We start from the raw sequence: 16742 nt of genomic DNA on the forward strand, positions 1-16742 counted from the left end.
TAGCACAATCTTACCTTGAGCCTCCTTCAAAATGGAGAAACTTAAAATGTAATTCTGTGGGGTTCCCAGAGAGTTCCCCTCCAATTCCTTTGAGTGGAAACTTCATCATTCCAGTTCCCCAACACAACTACAGCCCTCTCTCGCCTTTACTAAATTACCTTGGGGATCTCTTGTTTCCTCCCACTGATCATGGATTGTGTGTCTATACAGAGTATGTGTAGAAATCTGTCTGCTTTCAGTTGCTAGAATACCAGCCTTTTCTGAGAGGACTGATTCCAAGAGGAGGGAGGAAAACACATGTTGAATTTAAAGCCTGAGCTATTTTTAGTTCTCTTCTTCCTGGCTTCCTCCGCCATGGCACAGGTTCCAAGTTCCTTCTTTCCTTGTATCTGAAAAGCAAGGACTAACTCTAGAAGGTCCTGTATTTTCCACATGGAATCCACACAGTGAGCATTTTAAAAGTACAGATGGAGAAGGGCCCCCTCGGGCTGAAGCTGCTGAATATGAAATGTCCCCAGACTGTGCTTGAGTTTGTATAAAGTTCTGGAAGAAGTGAGACAAAGTTTCTAAATCCCAAGCAGCAACCTCAATTCTTCACAGACACATTTGTTTTAAACTAAAACCTACGACTTCCTCTTTGCAAAGGGCAGACAAATATGGTCTAAAGAGAGGAAGAAAGCCAAATAAACTGTATTCTAAACATCTCCCAGAAGTTTAATTCTATGATGAATCATTTAGTCTACTCCTTATATAGAAGTTGTCTGGTTCCTCACAGTTTGACCCATTCTGTGGGCAAGCCAAAACTTCCTGCAGGGATCATCTTTGGGCCTTTTTCTCCAGGAAACAGACTTCCTTAATGCCATCTTTAATATTCATATTCCCTTTTTTATGTCATGTTTCTCATTTAGTCCTTTGCTGATTCTAGTTACTACGAGGTTTTTCATTTATTATGTTGCTTTGTAATTAATTTGAAGAGTAAAATTTAGATTTCATATACTCTTATGGTTTCCTAATATTAGGAAGTATTAAGGGAAGTATTTCATTTGTTTCTGATCTTAAAGTCATTGCAATAAAATTCGCTCCATCAAGTTCTACTGACACCTGTTGTCCTTAACAGTTTTCTGTTCGGGACAGCTGTAATATTGTTTACAAACATGTCATCCCAGGGAAGAACGAGCTTTGTGCTTCTATCATAAACAACTTCTAACAGAGCAGTCCTGGGAATTGAAGAGTGGAGAAGGACAGAATCAAGCGCAAACTGCCCCAGAGGCAGAGATCTTTGCACTCTACACACGGTCCCGCCCTCCGCCTCCGCCCCCGCCCCGCGCGGGTGTGCCCGCCTCCCGCCGCCTGCGTCGTCCAGGGCGCGCTCGCGGGAGGGACTGGCTCAGGGCAGAGCGACTGCCAACTGGGTCTGGCTGAGTGCGCGCGTCCTCCCAGCTTCTGGACCCAGGACTGACGGACCCCAGCCGAGACAGAGGGAACAGCCTCTCGTCGCCAGGCGCCCGCGGACCATGTTCTTCAGCCCGCGGAGGTGGGGCGCCAGCAGCGACTACGAGCGGGTCCCCGAGGGGCCTGGGGCGCAGGTAATGCTCCTTGGTCCTGCGGGGAGAGGCGGGCGGTCTTCGCCCCTGTGGGTGGAGAGGGAGGTGGGGGAGAGCCGCTTGTTCGGACGCTGGCCTGTGAACTGGTGTTTTAGAGCCCCGTTTTAGTAGTCATCCCACACAGAGACAGACGGACACGCACGCGCGCCATCGTGAGAGCTGATGGCAGTCCTCAGGATGATGTGAAATCTGAATCATCAAGATCTCAGTCCAGGTGGCTGCTGGAGGAGGGAAAGAGGCATCTTTGAAGGGGTGGATAACTCCCCCGTCAACAGAAACAAGCATTTGAGAAAAGCATTAATGGACCTGGCATCACCGAAGGAGGAGAGGTGGGGATGGAATTCCACCAGCCGTGGCAGAAGCCACCGAAACCGCAGGGGAGATTCGGAATAAATAACACGGTGTTAACGGACAGGTGTTAAGTGAAGGGGTGTTGGGAGACTGAGGTTGGGGCAATCTAGAAACTGCAGACACTTAACTGTGCCTTGCTCTGCCCCCATGACAGCACGTGCTTCTTCCACAATACGAGTCATGTGCTGGGACAGGAGTACAGGGCGATGAACATTTCCGTTGTGTGTTAGGAGCAATTTCCCTAACAAAAATTCCACTCGTTTTGCTTTTCGCCATTAGACAAGACAAAGTCTTAAGAAATAGGGCCTCACATAAGTAGTTCTTTAGTTCTAAAAAGAAGGAAAAAAAAATTCAGGTTCAGGGTACCTTGTTCTAATCCTGGCTCTTGTTAGTGACTCCAACTGTCAAATAAATATGACAGCATTCTTCTAATTACATATAAAATGTAACTATAAATGTCTTTGAAAGTAAAGCAAATCATATGTATTCTTTTAAAAGTCTATAAAATATAGATGTTGAATAAATCCCTTGAAAATGGAAAAGAGCTCCACCAGGACGATACACCTTTTTTTTTTTTTTTTTTAACTTTACAGGAGAGATGGCAGGCTTCCAGGTTTAACATCATTGGTGCAACTACAGAGGTGGCCAAAGGCGGTGAATCACAAACTTGTAGTGTGGGAAATAATAGAACTCAAATTTCTCACCCAAAATTGAAGTCAGTACTTCCTATAGGATTCCAACAACGTTTATATCCTTAACTATTATTATTCAACCTGAAGAGCTTTATGGACCAGTAGTAGTCCATATAGATAGGATTGAAAATACTAGTTTTACTTGCATTTTCTTTTTGTTACTTCTATGATGCCAAATTAAAAAAAAAAATAGTTGATGGCTTCAAAGCATATTGAAAACCTTATATGCTTAGATTTCATTGCTGAGACTTTATATTTCGACATAAAAGATCAGACAAAAATCCCACCTACTTGTAAGCTGAGAACATGACTTTCTGATAGTTTCTAGTGCTGGCATGGTGACCTATGAATAGAATACTTCTAAATACTTGTGATTAGCGGCCATTCATTCATTCCCCCCCAAAGCATGTTTATGGTGAGCTAGGCCCTGGGCTAAAACTGAAAATATAAAGGTAAATCAAATATAGTTTTCTGTCTTCCAGCGAACTAAGTCTAGCAAGAGAGAAGCACCTGTCAGCAAAGAATTCCATAGTCAGTAAGAGTGAGGGTAAATTCAGTAAAGACAGTTATGAAGATCCCCGTAAATCCTCCCTGAGGAATATGTCGAGATTGCTGTGGTAACCCGGAACGTGGGTATAAGCCTTGAAGGCTGGGACGGGAGGAAAGGAGTTACCAAAGGCAATAAATCTTTTGTTTTTCTTCTAAAGGCAATAAATCTTAAATAGGCTTGAAGTAGAATTAGTCAGACATGAAGTACAAGGATGTGGGCAGGAGGAAAGGAATCTCTAAGTAGCAGCAGCCTGTAACAGGTTGAGTTGAGAGTGTGGAATTATGACTGGAAGATAGACTGGACTAACTGGATTAGATCCAGTCTTCTAAACTTCTTTAAGTTTCTTAAACTCTGGGCCTTAGTTTCTTCTTCTGTAAAATGGGGCTGGCAAAAATGGTTTTTAAAAGATTTTATTTATTTGAGGGAGAGAGAGAGGGAGTGAGCTTGAGCAGGAGGGAGAGGCAGAGGGAGAGGCAGAGGGAGAAGCAGACTCCCCACTGAGCAGGGAGCCTGACAGGGCTTTATCCCAGGGGCTGGATCCCAGGACCTGAGCCAAAGGCAGAGCTTAACCAACTGAGCCACCCGGGTGCCCTGCAAAGACATGTTGTATTTAATGAGATAATATGTCTCGTACAGCATCTGGCACACAATAAGTGATTAAGAAACATAAATTTTTTGATTTCGGGATGTTTTCCCTTCTCCATGAGGCTGTCCTTCCAGTCCCCCTAACTTCCTCCACCAATCCCAGAACCCTGCGCCGGTAGGCACAAAGGAAGCTCCTGAAGTTAGGGGTTATGAGATACTGTTAAATGTAGCAGTCACACAAACCCATGTCCTCCGTGGGACCACATCTCAAGGTTGAACCCAAGGAAGATTGAAAGCAAAACACTTCACTAATCCTGGACCCAGGCTATGCTGTGTCTCATGGTCTAAATATTTTCTGCTCCTCCATCATAATCCAGAAATAACAGGACCTCCATTCAAATGAAAATTGCCTTCAGTCAGCAATGTTAAGGTATTTTTACAGGATGCCTGCTATACACACAATGGTAGATAAGTACAATAGATAAGAAAATGGATTAGAAAACAAAGGCCTGTAGAGGGCTTGGGGTGACAATGGAAATGGGAAACATTTGGTGTCAGGTCTGCAGACCAGAAATGCTGTCAGAGTGAGAAGTGAGTTAGAAGGGACTGAGAAATGTTTAATGGAGAAGATGGGAGTAAATTAGAGCACTGAAAGATACTCTTAGTATTGTCCTGTCTTGGTTTTCTACATAGAAGTTACTTTGTAGCAATAAACAATAATGAAGTCAGTGAGACCCATGCTATGAATTCAGTATTAAAAAGTCATTTGTACATTCTTGGTGCTTGATAAGGCTTATTACCTTCACCAGGTATTTTACCTGTCTACTGTAATTTTTTTCCAGGAGGTATCTGTGCTTGGAATTTACTATGATAAATTCAGTGTAAGGTGCCTGGCCCACATCGAAGGAGGCTATTTCCAGAGGACTCAAAGGGCCTCATATGAGATACTTTCAAATGGAAAATGGGCTTAGAGGGAATGTTAAATCAAATACTGAGGTTTTGGTCTGCTAAAATAACCCTCTCTAGTAGCTTTGCTAGATGTGGGTGCTGAAAGCAGCCACCTTTTTTACCTGGCTCATGATTCTCTGGATCAGTTGGGTCATGACTTGGTTTGGATCAGCTTGGCTGATCTCTGCTGAACTCTTTTAGGCACTATAGCCAATGGAAAGTTGGCTGGTGACAGGACAGTCTAGGACTAATTTGCTCCTATGTCTGGCAGTTTCCAAGCTAGGATGACAGACTGTCAGATGAGCACCTCACTACTCTTCTGTGGGGTCTCATCCTCTAGCAGGCCAGCTCGGAATCAGACACATGGTGTACTCAGGGTTCTGAGAACAGCAAGCCTCTTGAGGCTTAGAATTGGAGCTCTCTTGGTGTCACTCTCGTGGCATTTTCATGATCAAAATTGTTCAAGGGGTGGTGAATAGAGTTTACCTCTTGATGGGAAAAGCTGCTGAGAATTGGTAGCCCTGGGGTGCCTGGGTGGCTCAGTCATTAAGCGTCTGCCTTCAGCTCAGGGTGTGATCCCGGCGTTCTGGGATCGAGCCCCGCGTCAGGCTCCTCCTCTGGGAGCCTGCTTCTTCCTCTCCCACTCCCCCTGGTTGTGTTCCCTCTCTCGTTGCCTGTCTCTCTCTGTCAAATAAATAAAATCTTAAAAAAAAAAAAAAGAATTTGTAGCCCTTTGCAGTCTTCCACAGGAATACACGTGTTTTGGAAGTGAATAAGATCTTTGCATTGGTGGTAAATTATCAAATTGGCAACTCCCTGTGAAATAAAACGTGACTTGCGGGTTAATTCAAGAATTTTTAGAACATTGTCCACAATGTGTGCACTTATTTTCCAAATAATATGTTTGGTAATAGTAGTGATGATGATATTATATTTCACATGTTGAATGGTTGTTTTGGGCCACAGTGTGATGATGGTTTTATATCTATCATTGCATTTACTTTTTGCAACGATAATATAAGGATAGATAGCAATTGAGTAAATGATTTATAGTATGTCATTTGCTGTAACTCAGAGGACAGATTTGGAGTGAATAATGTTTTCTCCTCACTACTCAGGACATTATGCTCTATAGGATGGAATTTTGTTGCACACATTCCTTCTAGGATAAGAATTTTTTAAAACATAGTAAACACTTTTATGTATGAAATCAGAACTGGATTAGAGAGGATCAGTGCTAAAATTGTTAAATATGGGGCAAGTTCTAATAATGACCTCTACTGTGGTGATCAGTTTTACTTTTTAAAACATAGACATTGGTGCTGATTCTAAAAATAGAATGATTAATTTTGAGGCCTTCTTTTTTAAGCCCTTCTTTTGGGTGAGCTCACCAGGTCCACAGGAAGAATGGTAATGTTATAAACTCCCCAAATAATATGTAATTGTGATAAATAAATGTTTATATATTTATACCTTTGTACAAAAAATATGTAATTAAGCACACAGAAGTAAACCAAATGCCTATTATATTCTCTTATTTTTCTATTTTTCAGAAAAAAAGACAAAATTACCTTTAATTTAGTGATTAAAATGTTTTAAATTTAGCTTATATATAGATGCTAAATTATGTAAGTATACATATGCATATACATACATATATACACAGTCATAGTAATTATATATATATATATAGAGAGAGAGAGATAGAATGAGAAGTAGAAATTTCAGAAATGATTTTCCTTTCCTACATGGTTTCTAGCTATGGAAACAGAGTCATAATGATAATGTTGGGAGAAATCTTAAAATGCCTCTAGTCCAACCATCATTCTAATATCTTAATTTTATTCCTTAAGGATTATAATATCAACATAGCTGCAACTGTTGGTAGATGAAATTATTTCATGTTTACTTTTCTACCTGTTGACAAAGATATTTCAAATTTAATAAAGGCATATTCTTCATACACTACTTGTTATATTTTTCTTTTTAGAAATGCAATCCAGAGAAGAGTGCTTCATTCTTCAGTCGGATGACATATTCCTGGTTTAGCAGGTAGGAATTTTACTAATTTGTTTGTAGCATACCATCCTGAGGAAGATTCCAAGGAAGATGACACATAAATGTTATTCCTCCAATCTAAGCATGAATATTTTTATAAAATGACTTTGTAAAGACTTTTTTTTCTTATGCTATTTTATTACAGAGAAATCACAGATAGTAACATACTAAGTAGTTCCACAGATAAGATTGCTAATACTCTTGCAATATGTCTGTCCCTTTATAGGATTTGTAACCCTGTTAGGACTGTGGAAGGAGAGAAATTTGATTTTTTTTTTCTTTTTTTTTAAGATTCTGTTTATTTGAGAAAGACAGAGAAAGAGAGAGAGAGAGAGCACAGGAGCGAGTGGGGGGAGGGGCCGATGGAGAGGGATAAGTGGAGAATCTCAAGCAGACTCTGTGCTGAGTAGGGAGCTCCTGGGAAGGCTCTTATCTCATGACCCTGAGATCATGACCTGAGCCAAAACCAAGAGTCAGGGGCTTAACTGACTGAGCCACCCAGGCACCCCAGAAATTTGAATTTTTTTTAACATCCGGTATATATATGTGTATAATTTCACTTACTTCTCCCCCAAGTCTTATGAGATAGGTATTTACATATGAGAAAATTGAAAATTGAAACTTAGGGAGAGGAATTAACTTGTCCATTGATACCCAAGAAGGAGCACACCAACTTGGTGTTGGAAGTTGGTTTCTTTGAGTCCATGTTTCATGCTTTTCTTTTCACTTTGATAGTCTACTCTTTACTAGGAATGCTGCCACAAATACATATATATACTACTATTAAAACACACACACAGTCATTTTTATAGGACATATATTATGGTTTATCTCACAGAATAATTCATCTATAATGTGTGATGAGGGTTTTAACCAGAATTAAGTTGTATTAAAAGAGAAAAATTGATTTTTCCAATTTTATAAATTCAGAAGCTTTCTTTAGAAATGTATTTCTTTCCCCCATAACAGAAAGATTATGATACAGGAAACTAAATTTATTATCTTAACTTTATGCCCCTTGTTTTATAGTGAGTAGAAACAAAATTGCCCAATATGATCTACAAATATGCTCACAAGAGTAGATGAATGCTTAAAAAAAAAGGAAAGGTTGATTGTGTGCTGGATGCCCTGCATTATGCTAACCTTTAAAAATGCAGAGATAAATGCCCTAGTTCCTATCTGCTAGGAATTCATAGTAGATTTAGAAAGATTAAAAACTATGCTGTCAATTACCCAAAAAGGCCAAAGGCAATATAAGCATGATAGAGAAACACAATTTTTAGGAATGTCATCTAACCACATTTGCACAGTTAGGGAATGTTTTACAAGAAATTAATGCTTTAACCCAACACGTAACAATATGTAAGAGTGAGCCAAGTGGCATTCCAAGTTGAGCAAACACTGTATGCAAACCAGAGAGGCAAGCGTGGACTGACCCCTCCCACACTGCAGCATGTTGACGTGGCAAGAGTGTCGTGTGGATATGGTATGTACCAGGTGAGAATGGAGACAGAGGGAGTGGTTAGGAGGTTCTTCAATTATGCTGTAAATTTTTGGTTACAGTCTGAACTATAGCAATGATAAAGAGGATGAAGAGGAAGGAACAGATTCAAACGCTAATGAACGGATCGAGCCGATTAGATAATGAAATTGAAGACCTGGGAAACATGTTAATCAGTTTCTGGCTCAGATAACTGCCTGATTCAGGTGTGGTGCAAAAACTGTATGTTCAGTTTGGAGAAGCTTCAATTTGAGATGCCTCACTCATTCCCATAAAAAATATCTAATAGGTGTTTGGATATATAGGCTTTTGATCTGTGGATATGGATTTGGTAGTCATTGACTGTATGTCAGTAGTTGAAGCCGTGAGTCTGAATGAGGTCATCCAGAAAGAGAGAGCCTATTGAACGGGATGAGCAAACAGAACAATGAGAATCCTCAGTATTTAAACTAAACGGTGAAAGAAGAGGTCATCTACCGCGGAAGCTAAGGAAAGGCATTCAGAATGTAAGAGACAAACCAAGGAAAGAGCGTGTTTGAAAGCTAAGGAAACTGTCAAAAAAAGGAGGAAAATAAGGTGGTCAGTAGCGCCAAATACTGAAAAGGGATAAATTAAAAAAAGAACTGAGTATTCTTCATTGAATTTGGCAGTGTAAAAGTTCATTGGTGATTTTTATGAAAGCAGTTTAAGTAGAAAACTGATACACTTGGTGAGGTAATAATTGGGCAGAAGCAAATAAATTGGGTTGAATTATAAGAATTCCAAGTTAACACAAATCTAGGAATCACTTAAAGAGGATGGCAAAAATATTACATCAATATGCTACATTAAGTTACACACTAGAAAAAAGAATGGTTAAATAGGAATTATGTAAATGTGGGCTATTTACATTTAGTGATTTTAATTTTTCAAATTTGTGTATGTATAAATATATTTTCCAAACCTGAGTTATATTTCATTCATGTGTTGAGAGGAAGAGTGATGTCTGTTCTGGCTTTAAAAATTTTTAGACTATCATTTTTAAGTCCAGGATATCATAGAATTTAAATAATGCAAATAAAATTAATTTTAAGGAAATGTACTTTTAAAACTTTTTCAAACTATAAAGACTACATGCATTTCTTTTAAATATTACAAACACCATTTTAGGAGATCTAAAATATAAGCTAAAATTAAATTTAATAAGCAAGATAAGGCTTAGCAAATTTTATAATATATAACAACTCAATGTCTTGAAGTCCATATCTTAAATCAATCAAACAAACCAATAAGCTGTAATTGTTGAATATCACATTTATCTTCTGTTTAGATCTAACATCTCAGAACTAGATAGGAAATACTTTTATAGCATGTTGCTATCTGGAACTGTCAGTGGCATGGATCTAATTTGATTTCTTATCTGGTCATTAAACAATTGCAGCTAAAATATAGCTATTGTTTAAGAGAATGTCTCTTTGAAGACAGTAGTTAATTGTGTTCTCAGATCTGTTCTTTGAGTTACAGAATAAAGTCAGAAATTATTTCCTGGGCCAAATTCAAGCTCCCATAATTATATGAATAATTCAATTAAAAAATGTGCTCAGATGATACAAGTAATTAGGGAATTATATGCTTATGAGCCTTAATTCCTAAGGCAAGAGCTGTCTAGATAGTTTTGATGATCAAATAATTATGAAGCCTTTATTAGCAAATATAATCTGTCATCAGCATATAATAATCGTTGTTATAGAATAATCCCCTTGACATACATGGAAAAATCCAGTTAAAGTTTTTGTAGGTCACAGTTGAATCACTATTTTAACCAGGGATACACTGTTCAGTCTGTCCTCCCTTTCCTCACGTATTAATAAAATTTATGTATTACCTGACTTTGTCGTATCTTGTAAGTTTTGGACAGACTGACCTTTTGCCTTTTCCCATAACACAATTATCCCTTTCCAGAAATGTTTAAAAAAGTGATTAACAGTAGTGAAATTGATAATGCAACTATATATCTATATTTTCCAATATTACCCATCTACAAAATTTGCGTTTCATCTCATCTTCCTAGCGAACTGCTACTGGTTTGCTGCTCTTAACATCAATTGGAGGAGATATTTACTCATACTCGTTATGTGAAATATACTCAAAATTCTCTCTAAGATCACAAAATTGAAAGCAGAGTGGAATATTACACTTAACGGCATTGTCTGCCTTTGGTTAAGTTAGCCCTGGTTTGTGTCACATTTAAAAAACTGCCCAGTCTCTGGAGTTCCTAGTGTTTAGCCACCTGTAGTCATGGGAAATTAGTACTGCTCTGCCTGCTTGAGAGAGCTGCCAGGATCAAATTAATTTAACTGAATGACCTTTGAAAAGAAATATCAGTCTAAAAAATACAAGATGCATGCTGAGGAATCAAGTCCCCAAGTTTATGGGACCTGGTGCATGCTACATTCCCCTTATTGGGAAGGGTCAGCTGTTGGTCCTAGATTCTTCCCCAAAAGCTGCTTCATCATTTGCTTTAAAGAAGCATTCCTTCCTCTTTTCGTGGATGCTTATGTGTGATAGAAAGTCCAGACAGGGCGATGAGAGGATTTAAATTTACCAAAAGAGAGCAAAAAGAGGAAGAAGGAGCATACACCTGGGAAAAGGGAAGTCACAGTAGTTAAACAACTGAGCCACGTGCATCACAATCAATTCAATTGAAGTGTCACTTTTAGATGCTGCATTATTTGGAGACTCAGCATGAAAGCCAGGGGTCACTTATCCCCGTGAACCAAAACCGCTGAGTTTTGCACAGTTCTCACTCAAAATGCTGAGGCAGTAAATGTTATTAAAAATGCTTTTGTGAAAATCAATGCCATCTTATTTTGAAAATGAATATTTATTTTCTGGAATGGAATAGAAAGACTTAATATGACATAAAAGTAGTTTATTGCTTAATATGTTTTTGAAAGTGCACTGCAGGAAAATGTCCAGGGTATTGGAGCCAAGAGAAGCATGATTACTGAAGGTCCTTTCTTACTGCATTTAAACCTTTTTGTTAAATATGAATTGTAATATGGTATTATGTAGTATAATAAAAGTGAAATTGAATCCAGTGCAGACTCTGGTTACCATAGGGTTTAAATCCATCTCAGGGTCAATCAATAGAGATTGTTCAGTAATAATGACAGTGAAAGCAGCCCCAAGTTGGAGTAGTGTAATACTTTGTTATGGTCTCTTGGACTAATAAAGTACTTTATAATGGAAAGAACAGAAACTATTGAGTCGGAAGGCCTGGGTTTAAATGTGGGTTTAATATCTTCCTGAACAAGTCATGTCACCAAGCTCATAAACTGAGCATATCTGAACTACATCACTTAGGAACTTGTCTGGCTTTTGTATCCTTTGGGTAAATACTTAGTAGTGCAATTGCTGGGTCCTAGGGTAGTTCTATTTTTAACTTTTTGAGGAACCTCCATACTGTTTTCCAGAGTGGCTGCACCAGTTTGCATTCCCACCAACAGTGTAAGAGGCTTCCCCTTTCTCTGTATCCTCGCTAAGTGAAATAAGTCAATCAGAGAAAAACAAATACCATACCATATGATTTCACTCGTGTAGAATTTAAGAAACAGAACAGATGAACATATGGGAAGGAAAAAAGAGAGAGAGGGAGAGAAGCAAACCATAAGAGACTCTTAACAACAGAGAACAAACTGAGGGTTGATGGAGGGAGGTGGGTGGGGGAGGGGCTAAATGGGTGATGGGTATTAAGGAGGTCACTTATGATGAGTACTGGGTGTTATATGTAAGTGATGAATCACTAAATTCTACTCCTGAAACCGATATTACACTATATGTTAACTAACTAGAATTTAAATAAAAATTAAAAAAAAACAAAACAAGGAACATATCAAGCAACAGAATAGCCAAATAATAATAGCTGAAACAAATAGGTATTTATTTTCTTTTTATTGGGCAGAATGCTAGGAATAAGCTGGTGAACTGTGTTATAAACGGCCCAGAGTTTTTCTTTCTCTCTTTCCACTTCCCATCCTTATTATTTGGCTTTTCACCCATGGTGGCAAAGATGGCCTCTCTGTGTCAGAGCATTATGCTTTCAGTGCAGGCAGGAAGGAGGAAGGGGAAAGAAAAAGGAGGCAAAACATTTTCTCCTCTTGAAGTTTTATGCCTCCTTTTGAAAAAGTAAGTTCTCCTCAGCAGACTTTTGTTTAGGTATCCTTAACCATAACTGAGTTAAATTATTAATGCCAAGCAAAATATACTGAGATTACCAAGACTATTTTAGACCAACGATAAGTTATGACTCTGTGGCTGGGATAAGAACTTACCCTGAGTTCAAGAGATTTTCAACTGCGTAAGTACCAGATTCCTGGTGGTAAGAAGACGGTGGGGCAGAAGGATGGCTGTAAGGTAAGTATAATTTATTGTCTGCCACAACAACATTTGTGGTGTAACTAGACCATGCATCATAGTTTGCCTGGGACAGTCCTGATTTAGACCCATTGTTCTTGCATAATTTTTCAGTGTCCTTTGGGGTAAGCTTATTGAATGGGGGAGAGTGGAGGTACAGAAACTCGCAGTAACTTGCCATACTTCTTAAGGCATCTTAAGAAGCAGCACTGTCACACTGGCTCGTATTCTATTGGTCAAAGTAAGTCATATGGCCAAGGCTGAAGGTTATGGGGCAGAGACAGGTACTCCACATCTAGTTGGACAATTTGTAAAGTCAGGTGGCAAAGGGTGTATAATGTCCCAGTGGCATAGGAGAAGTTCAAATGCAGAGGTTGGATACAAGACAGAGGAGTTGGGGTTTTGAAGTGAATACCTGACTGTGAAAGTTAGCTATTTAAATTTCAGTAAGGGACATAAAGTAGTAGGTGCTTCCAATACGAAATGAGTAAATGAAGTTAGTGTTTCACTGAATAATTGGATGTCCGAATAATTCTTCTAAAAGCTACAAATGATTATTGCACATTATTGAACAGCAGGATATGTTGTATGATTTTTCAAAATACAATCTAGTCATTGCATCTTGATTAAAAAAATAATTTATAAATCAGAGAATAAGATAAGTGCATGCAAAATTATTTTTAGGGGCGCCTGGGTGCCACAGCGGTTAAGCATCTGCCTTCGGCTCAGGGTGTGATCCCCGCGTTATGGGATCGAGCCCCACATCAGGCTCCTCCGCTGTGAGCCTGCTTCCTCCTCTCCCACTCCCCCTGCTTGTGTTCCCTCTCTCCCCGGCTGTCTCTATCTCTGTCAAATAAATAAATAATAAAGAAAATCTTAAAAAAAATTATTTTTAACCTGATTATTGATTTTGCTGAATTGTTTATCTTACTCTTTCATTTTTAGAATAATTGTTTTAGGCTATAAGAAACCTTTGGAAAGAGAGGATCTTTTTGAACTGAATGAAAGTGATTCTTCCTATGTTGTGTGTCCCATCTTTGAAAAACAGTGGAGGAAGGAGGTTTTAAGGAATCAAGAGAGGCAAAAAGTAAAGGTAAAGCTTAAATCCTAAGCACCTAATTACTACCTAAAACTAGAAAGAGCTTCTTCCAAACAGGAGATATAATTATTATTAATTTAGAAAGTCCCTAAAATATGTGAGATGACAAGCCATTTTCATAAGTACATTTGGTTGTTATTGTAACTAATTTCTGTCATCAAATTATTCAGCAACCCCTCCTTTTAATATCAGGAACAATGTGTTATCTTTGGCATTTCACCAGTATCTTTTGCTCAACTATTGTGGCAAAGATGGTTTCTGTATCTCCCTATGGCCTCATATCTGTTGGTCCAAGTTAGTAATATGGTGACCAAGACCAAAGTTAATGGGGCAGGGACAGGTACTCCATATCTATTTCGTGTCATGTATACACACAGTATATGTCCTCTTTAGAACTCTCAAAAAGAAATATAATTTGAAGATAAAACTGTATTTATATTAATTAATTACATTAATGAAACAGTTTCAACATTCACAAAAGTAATAAAATATGACTGTTTCTCTTGCCCATTTATACCACATGGTGTAAATAATACCAGGTGGTCTGGAGACATCCCAATGATATAGGTCATATTTTCAAGTTTAACTGAATTTATCCCTTTCTTCTTACCTTATTATTTTTGGAGTACATTACTAATTTTATGGTTAGTTTATATATATATTTCATTTTTTACTTCTATTAGCTCTGTCCAATTTTCTCATTGTTTCTTATTTTCTTTCATTATGTAGGCATCCTTTCATAAAGAGGCACATGCCAGGAAACCATCTCTGGTCTATGCATTGTGGAATACCTTTAAGTTTGTGCTGATTCAGGTTGCTTTATTCAAAGTGTTTGCTGATATTTTGTCCTTCACTAGCCCACTCATAATGAAGTAAGTTGTAGTCTTGTGGTTTTATTTGTTTTGTTTTTAGGTTTTTTATCTTCTCACAGGTAAATGCTAAGCAAGTGGTTCCACTCTAAAAGTTTTACTAAAAAAGAGTAGCGAAGGTCCTTATTGCAAGTTTTATTTAGGATATGAACATTCTGTTAGCTTTGCTATAATACAAATGTGAATGATGGTAATATAGTCAGTATTTACTGAAGTCAAACATATACTAAACACTGTTCTAAAATCTTTATATTAATTATCTTATTTAATCCTTACAACAGGTCTATGAGATAGGAAATATTAGTACAATCATTATCACGATGCAGAAACAAAGGTTTAAGTAATTTGCCTAAGTTCACATAGCTAGAACCTGCCAGAGTTATAATTAAAAGCTAGGAAGTCTGTCTTGAATATATATTTAGAAAATAAAATGATACATACCCTTACTATTTTTCTTAGCTGTGGCCTTTTGGGAGTTGAACTTTTTCAGCCAGGGTAGTAATATATAAACATAAATAAATATAAATGTGTGTGTGTGTATGTGTGTATACACATATATGTAAATGTGTATGTATATATATATATACAGATGTATACATAGAGAGACAATGTTAGAAGAATTTCCTTGATATTTCTTTAATATCTATATGCGATGATTTATAGCCAGACAATGAAATTGGGACCTTGACTCTGTGGCACCTTCTTCAAGAAGACATTGCCCTAAAATAGACAAGGCAAGAAACAACAATTGTTGGAGAGGATGTAGAGAAAGGGGATCCCTCCTACATTGTTGGTGGGAATGCAAGTTGGTACAGCCACTCTGGAAAACAGTGCAGAGGTCCCTTAAAAAGTTAAAAATTGAGCTACCCTATGATCCAGCCATTGCACTACTGGGTATTTACCCCAAAGATACAGACGTAGTGAAGAGAAGGGCCATATGCACCCCAATGTTCATAGCAGCAATGTCCACAATAGCTAAATTGTGGAAGGAGCCGAGATGCCCTTCAACAGATGACTGGATTAAGAAGTTGTGGTCCATATATACAATGGAATATTACTCAGCTATCAGAAAGAACGAGTTCTCAACATTTGCTACAACATGGACAGCACTGGAGGAGATAATGCTAAGTGAAATAAGTCAAGCAGAGAAAGACAACTATCATATGATTTCTCTCATCTATGGAACATAAGAACTAGGATGATCGGTAGGGGAAGAAAGGGATAAAGAAAGGGGGGGTAATCAGAAGGGGGAATGAAACATGAGAGACTATGGACTATGAGAAACAAACTGAGGACTTCAGAGGGGAGGGGGGTGGGGGAATGGGATAGACCGGTGATGGGTAGTAAGGAGGGCACGTATTGCATGGTGCACTGGGTGTTATACACAACTAATGAATCATCGAGCCTTACATCGGAAACCGGGGATGTACTGTATGGTGACTAACATAATATAATAAAAAATCATTTAAAAAAATAAAAAATTAAAAAAAAAAAGAAGACATTGCCCTACCTCTTATATGAAAGAAACACAAGTTTTTTTAAATTAATCTATGATAATATTTTTGTATTGAATACATTTCCAGGTTGTTGGAGAACTATTTAATTAGGTACTTAAGCTACAAGAAACCTTTGGAACTATTTTAAGAACTATGTAATTCATGAAAACAGAATTAATGCTTAGTTACTTGAACCCTAGATAATATCCAGGCATGTATTTATCCAATATTTATTGAGCACCTACTACATACCACTCTTCTTGATAGACCCTGGGGATAGACAAAAATCAAAAAGTCCCTGCTCTGATGACATTTAGAGGGATGAGATAAATAGTAAACAGATGAATAAATATGAATGATATTAAGAAATAACCAGTGTTAAGGAAAAAAAATACATAAAGGAAGGGGATTAGAAATGCCACTCTGGGGAGATGGAAGTGCTGTTCTATTTAAGGAGGTTAGGGAAGTCGTTGGTGGTAAGGTGACATTTGAAAAAAGTCTTAAACGAAGTAAGGGAAGAAGCCAAGGCCATATCCATTGCAAATAGGAAGAACAGGAAGGGTAGGAACCACCAGGCAGGTGCATGCTTGGTGT

The 16742-nt window shown here is 38.1% G+C and overlaps 1 protein-coding gene across 1 annotated transcript in view; it reads left to right on the forward strand.

The window, feature by feature from the left end:
• The first annotated feature begins 1358 nt into the window (after positions 1-1358).
• LOC123784154 (multidrug resistance-associated protein 1-like) overlaps positions 1359-16742 on the forward strand; it is an 85945-nt gene continuing 70561 nt past the window's right edge. Inside the window, exons 1-4 of the mRNA XM_045785441.2 lie at positions 1359-1586; positions 6721-6782; positions 13630-13777; positions 14513-14655. Coding sequence (XP_045641397.2) covers positions 1515-1586; positions 6721-6782; positions 13630-13777; positions 14513-14655 — 425 coding nt within the window. The 5' untranslated portion in view covers positions 1359-1514. The remainder of the gene's footprint in view (positions 1587-6720; positions 6783-13629; positions 13778-14512; positions 14656-16742) is intronic.

The sequence above is a fragment of the Ursus americanus genome, chromosome 4 (genome assembly GCF_024610735.1).
Source record: "Ursus americanus isolate L20-20 chromosome 4, mUrsAme1.1.p, whole genome shotgun sequence".
In the NCBI taxonomy this organism is placed as follows: domain Eukaryota; kingdom Metazoa; phylum Chordata; class Mammalia; order Carnivora; family Ursidae; genus Ursus; species Ursus americanus.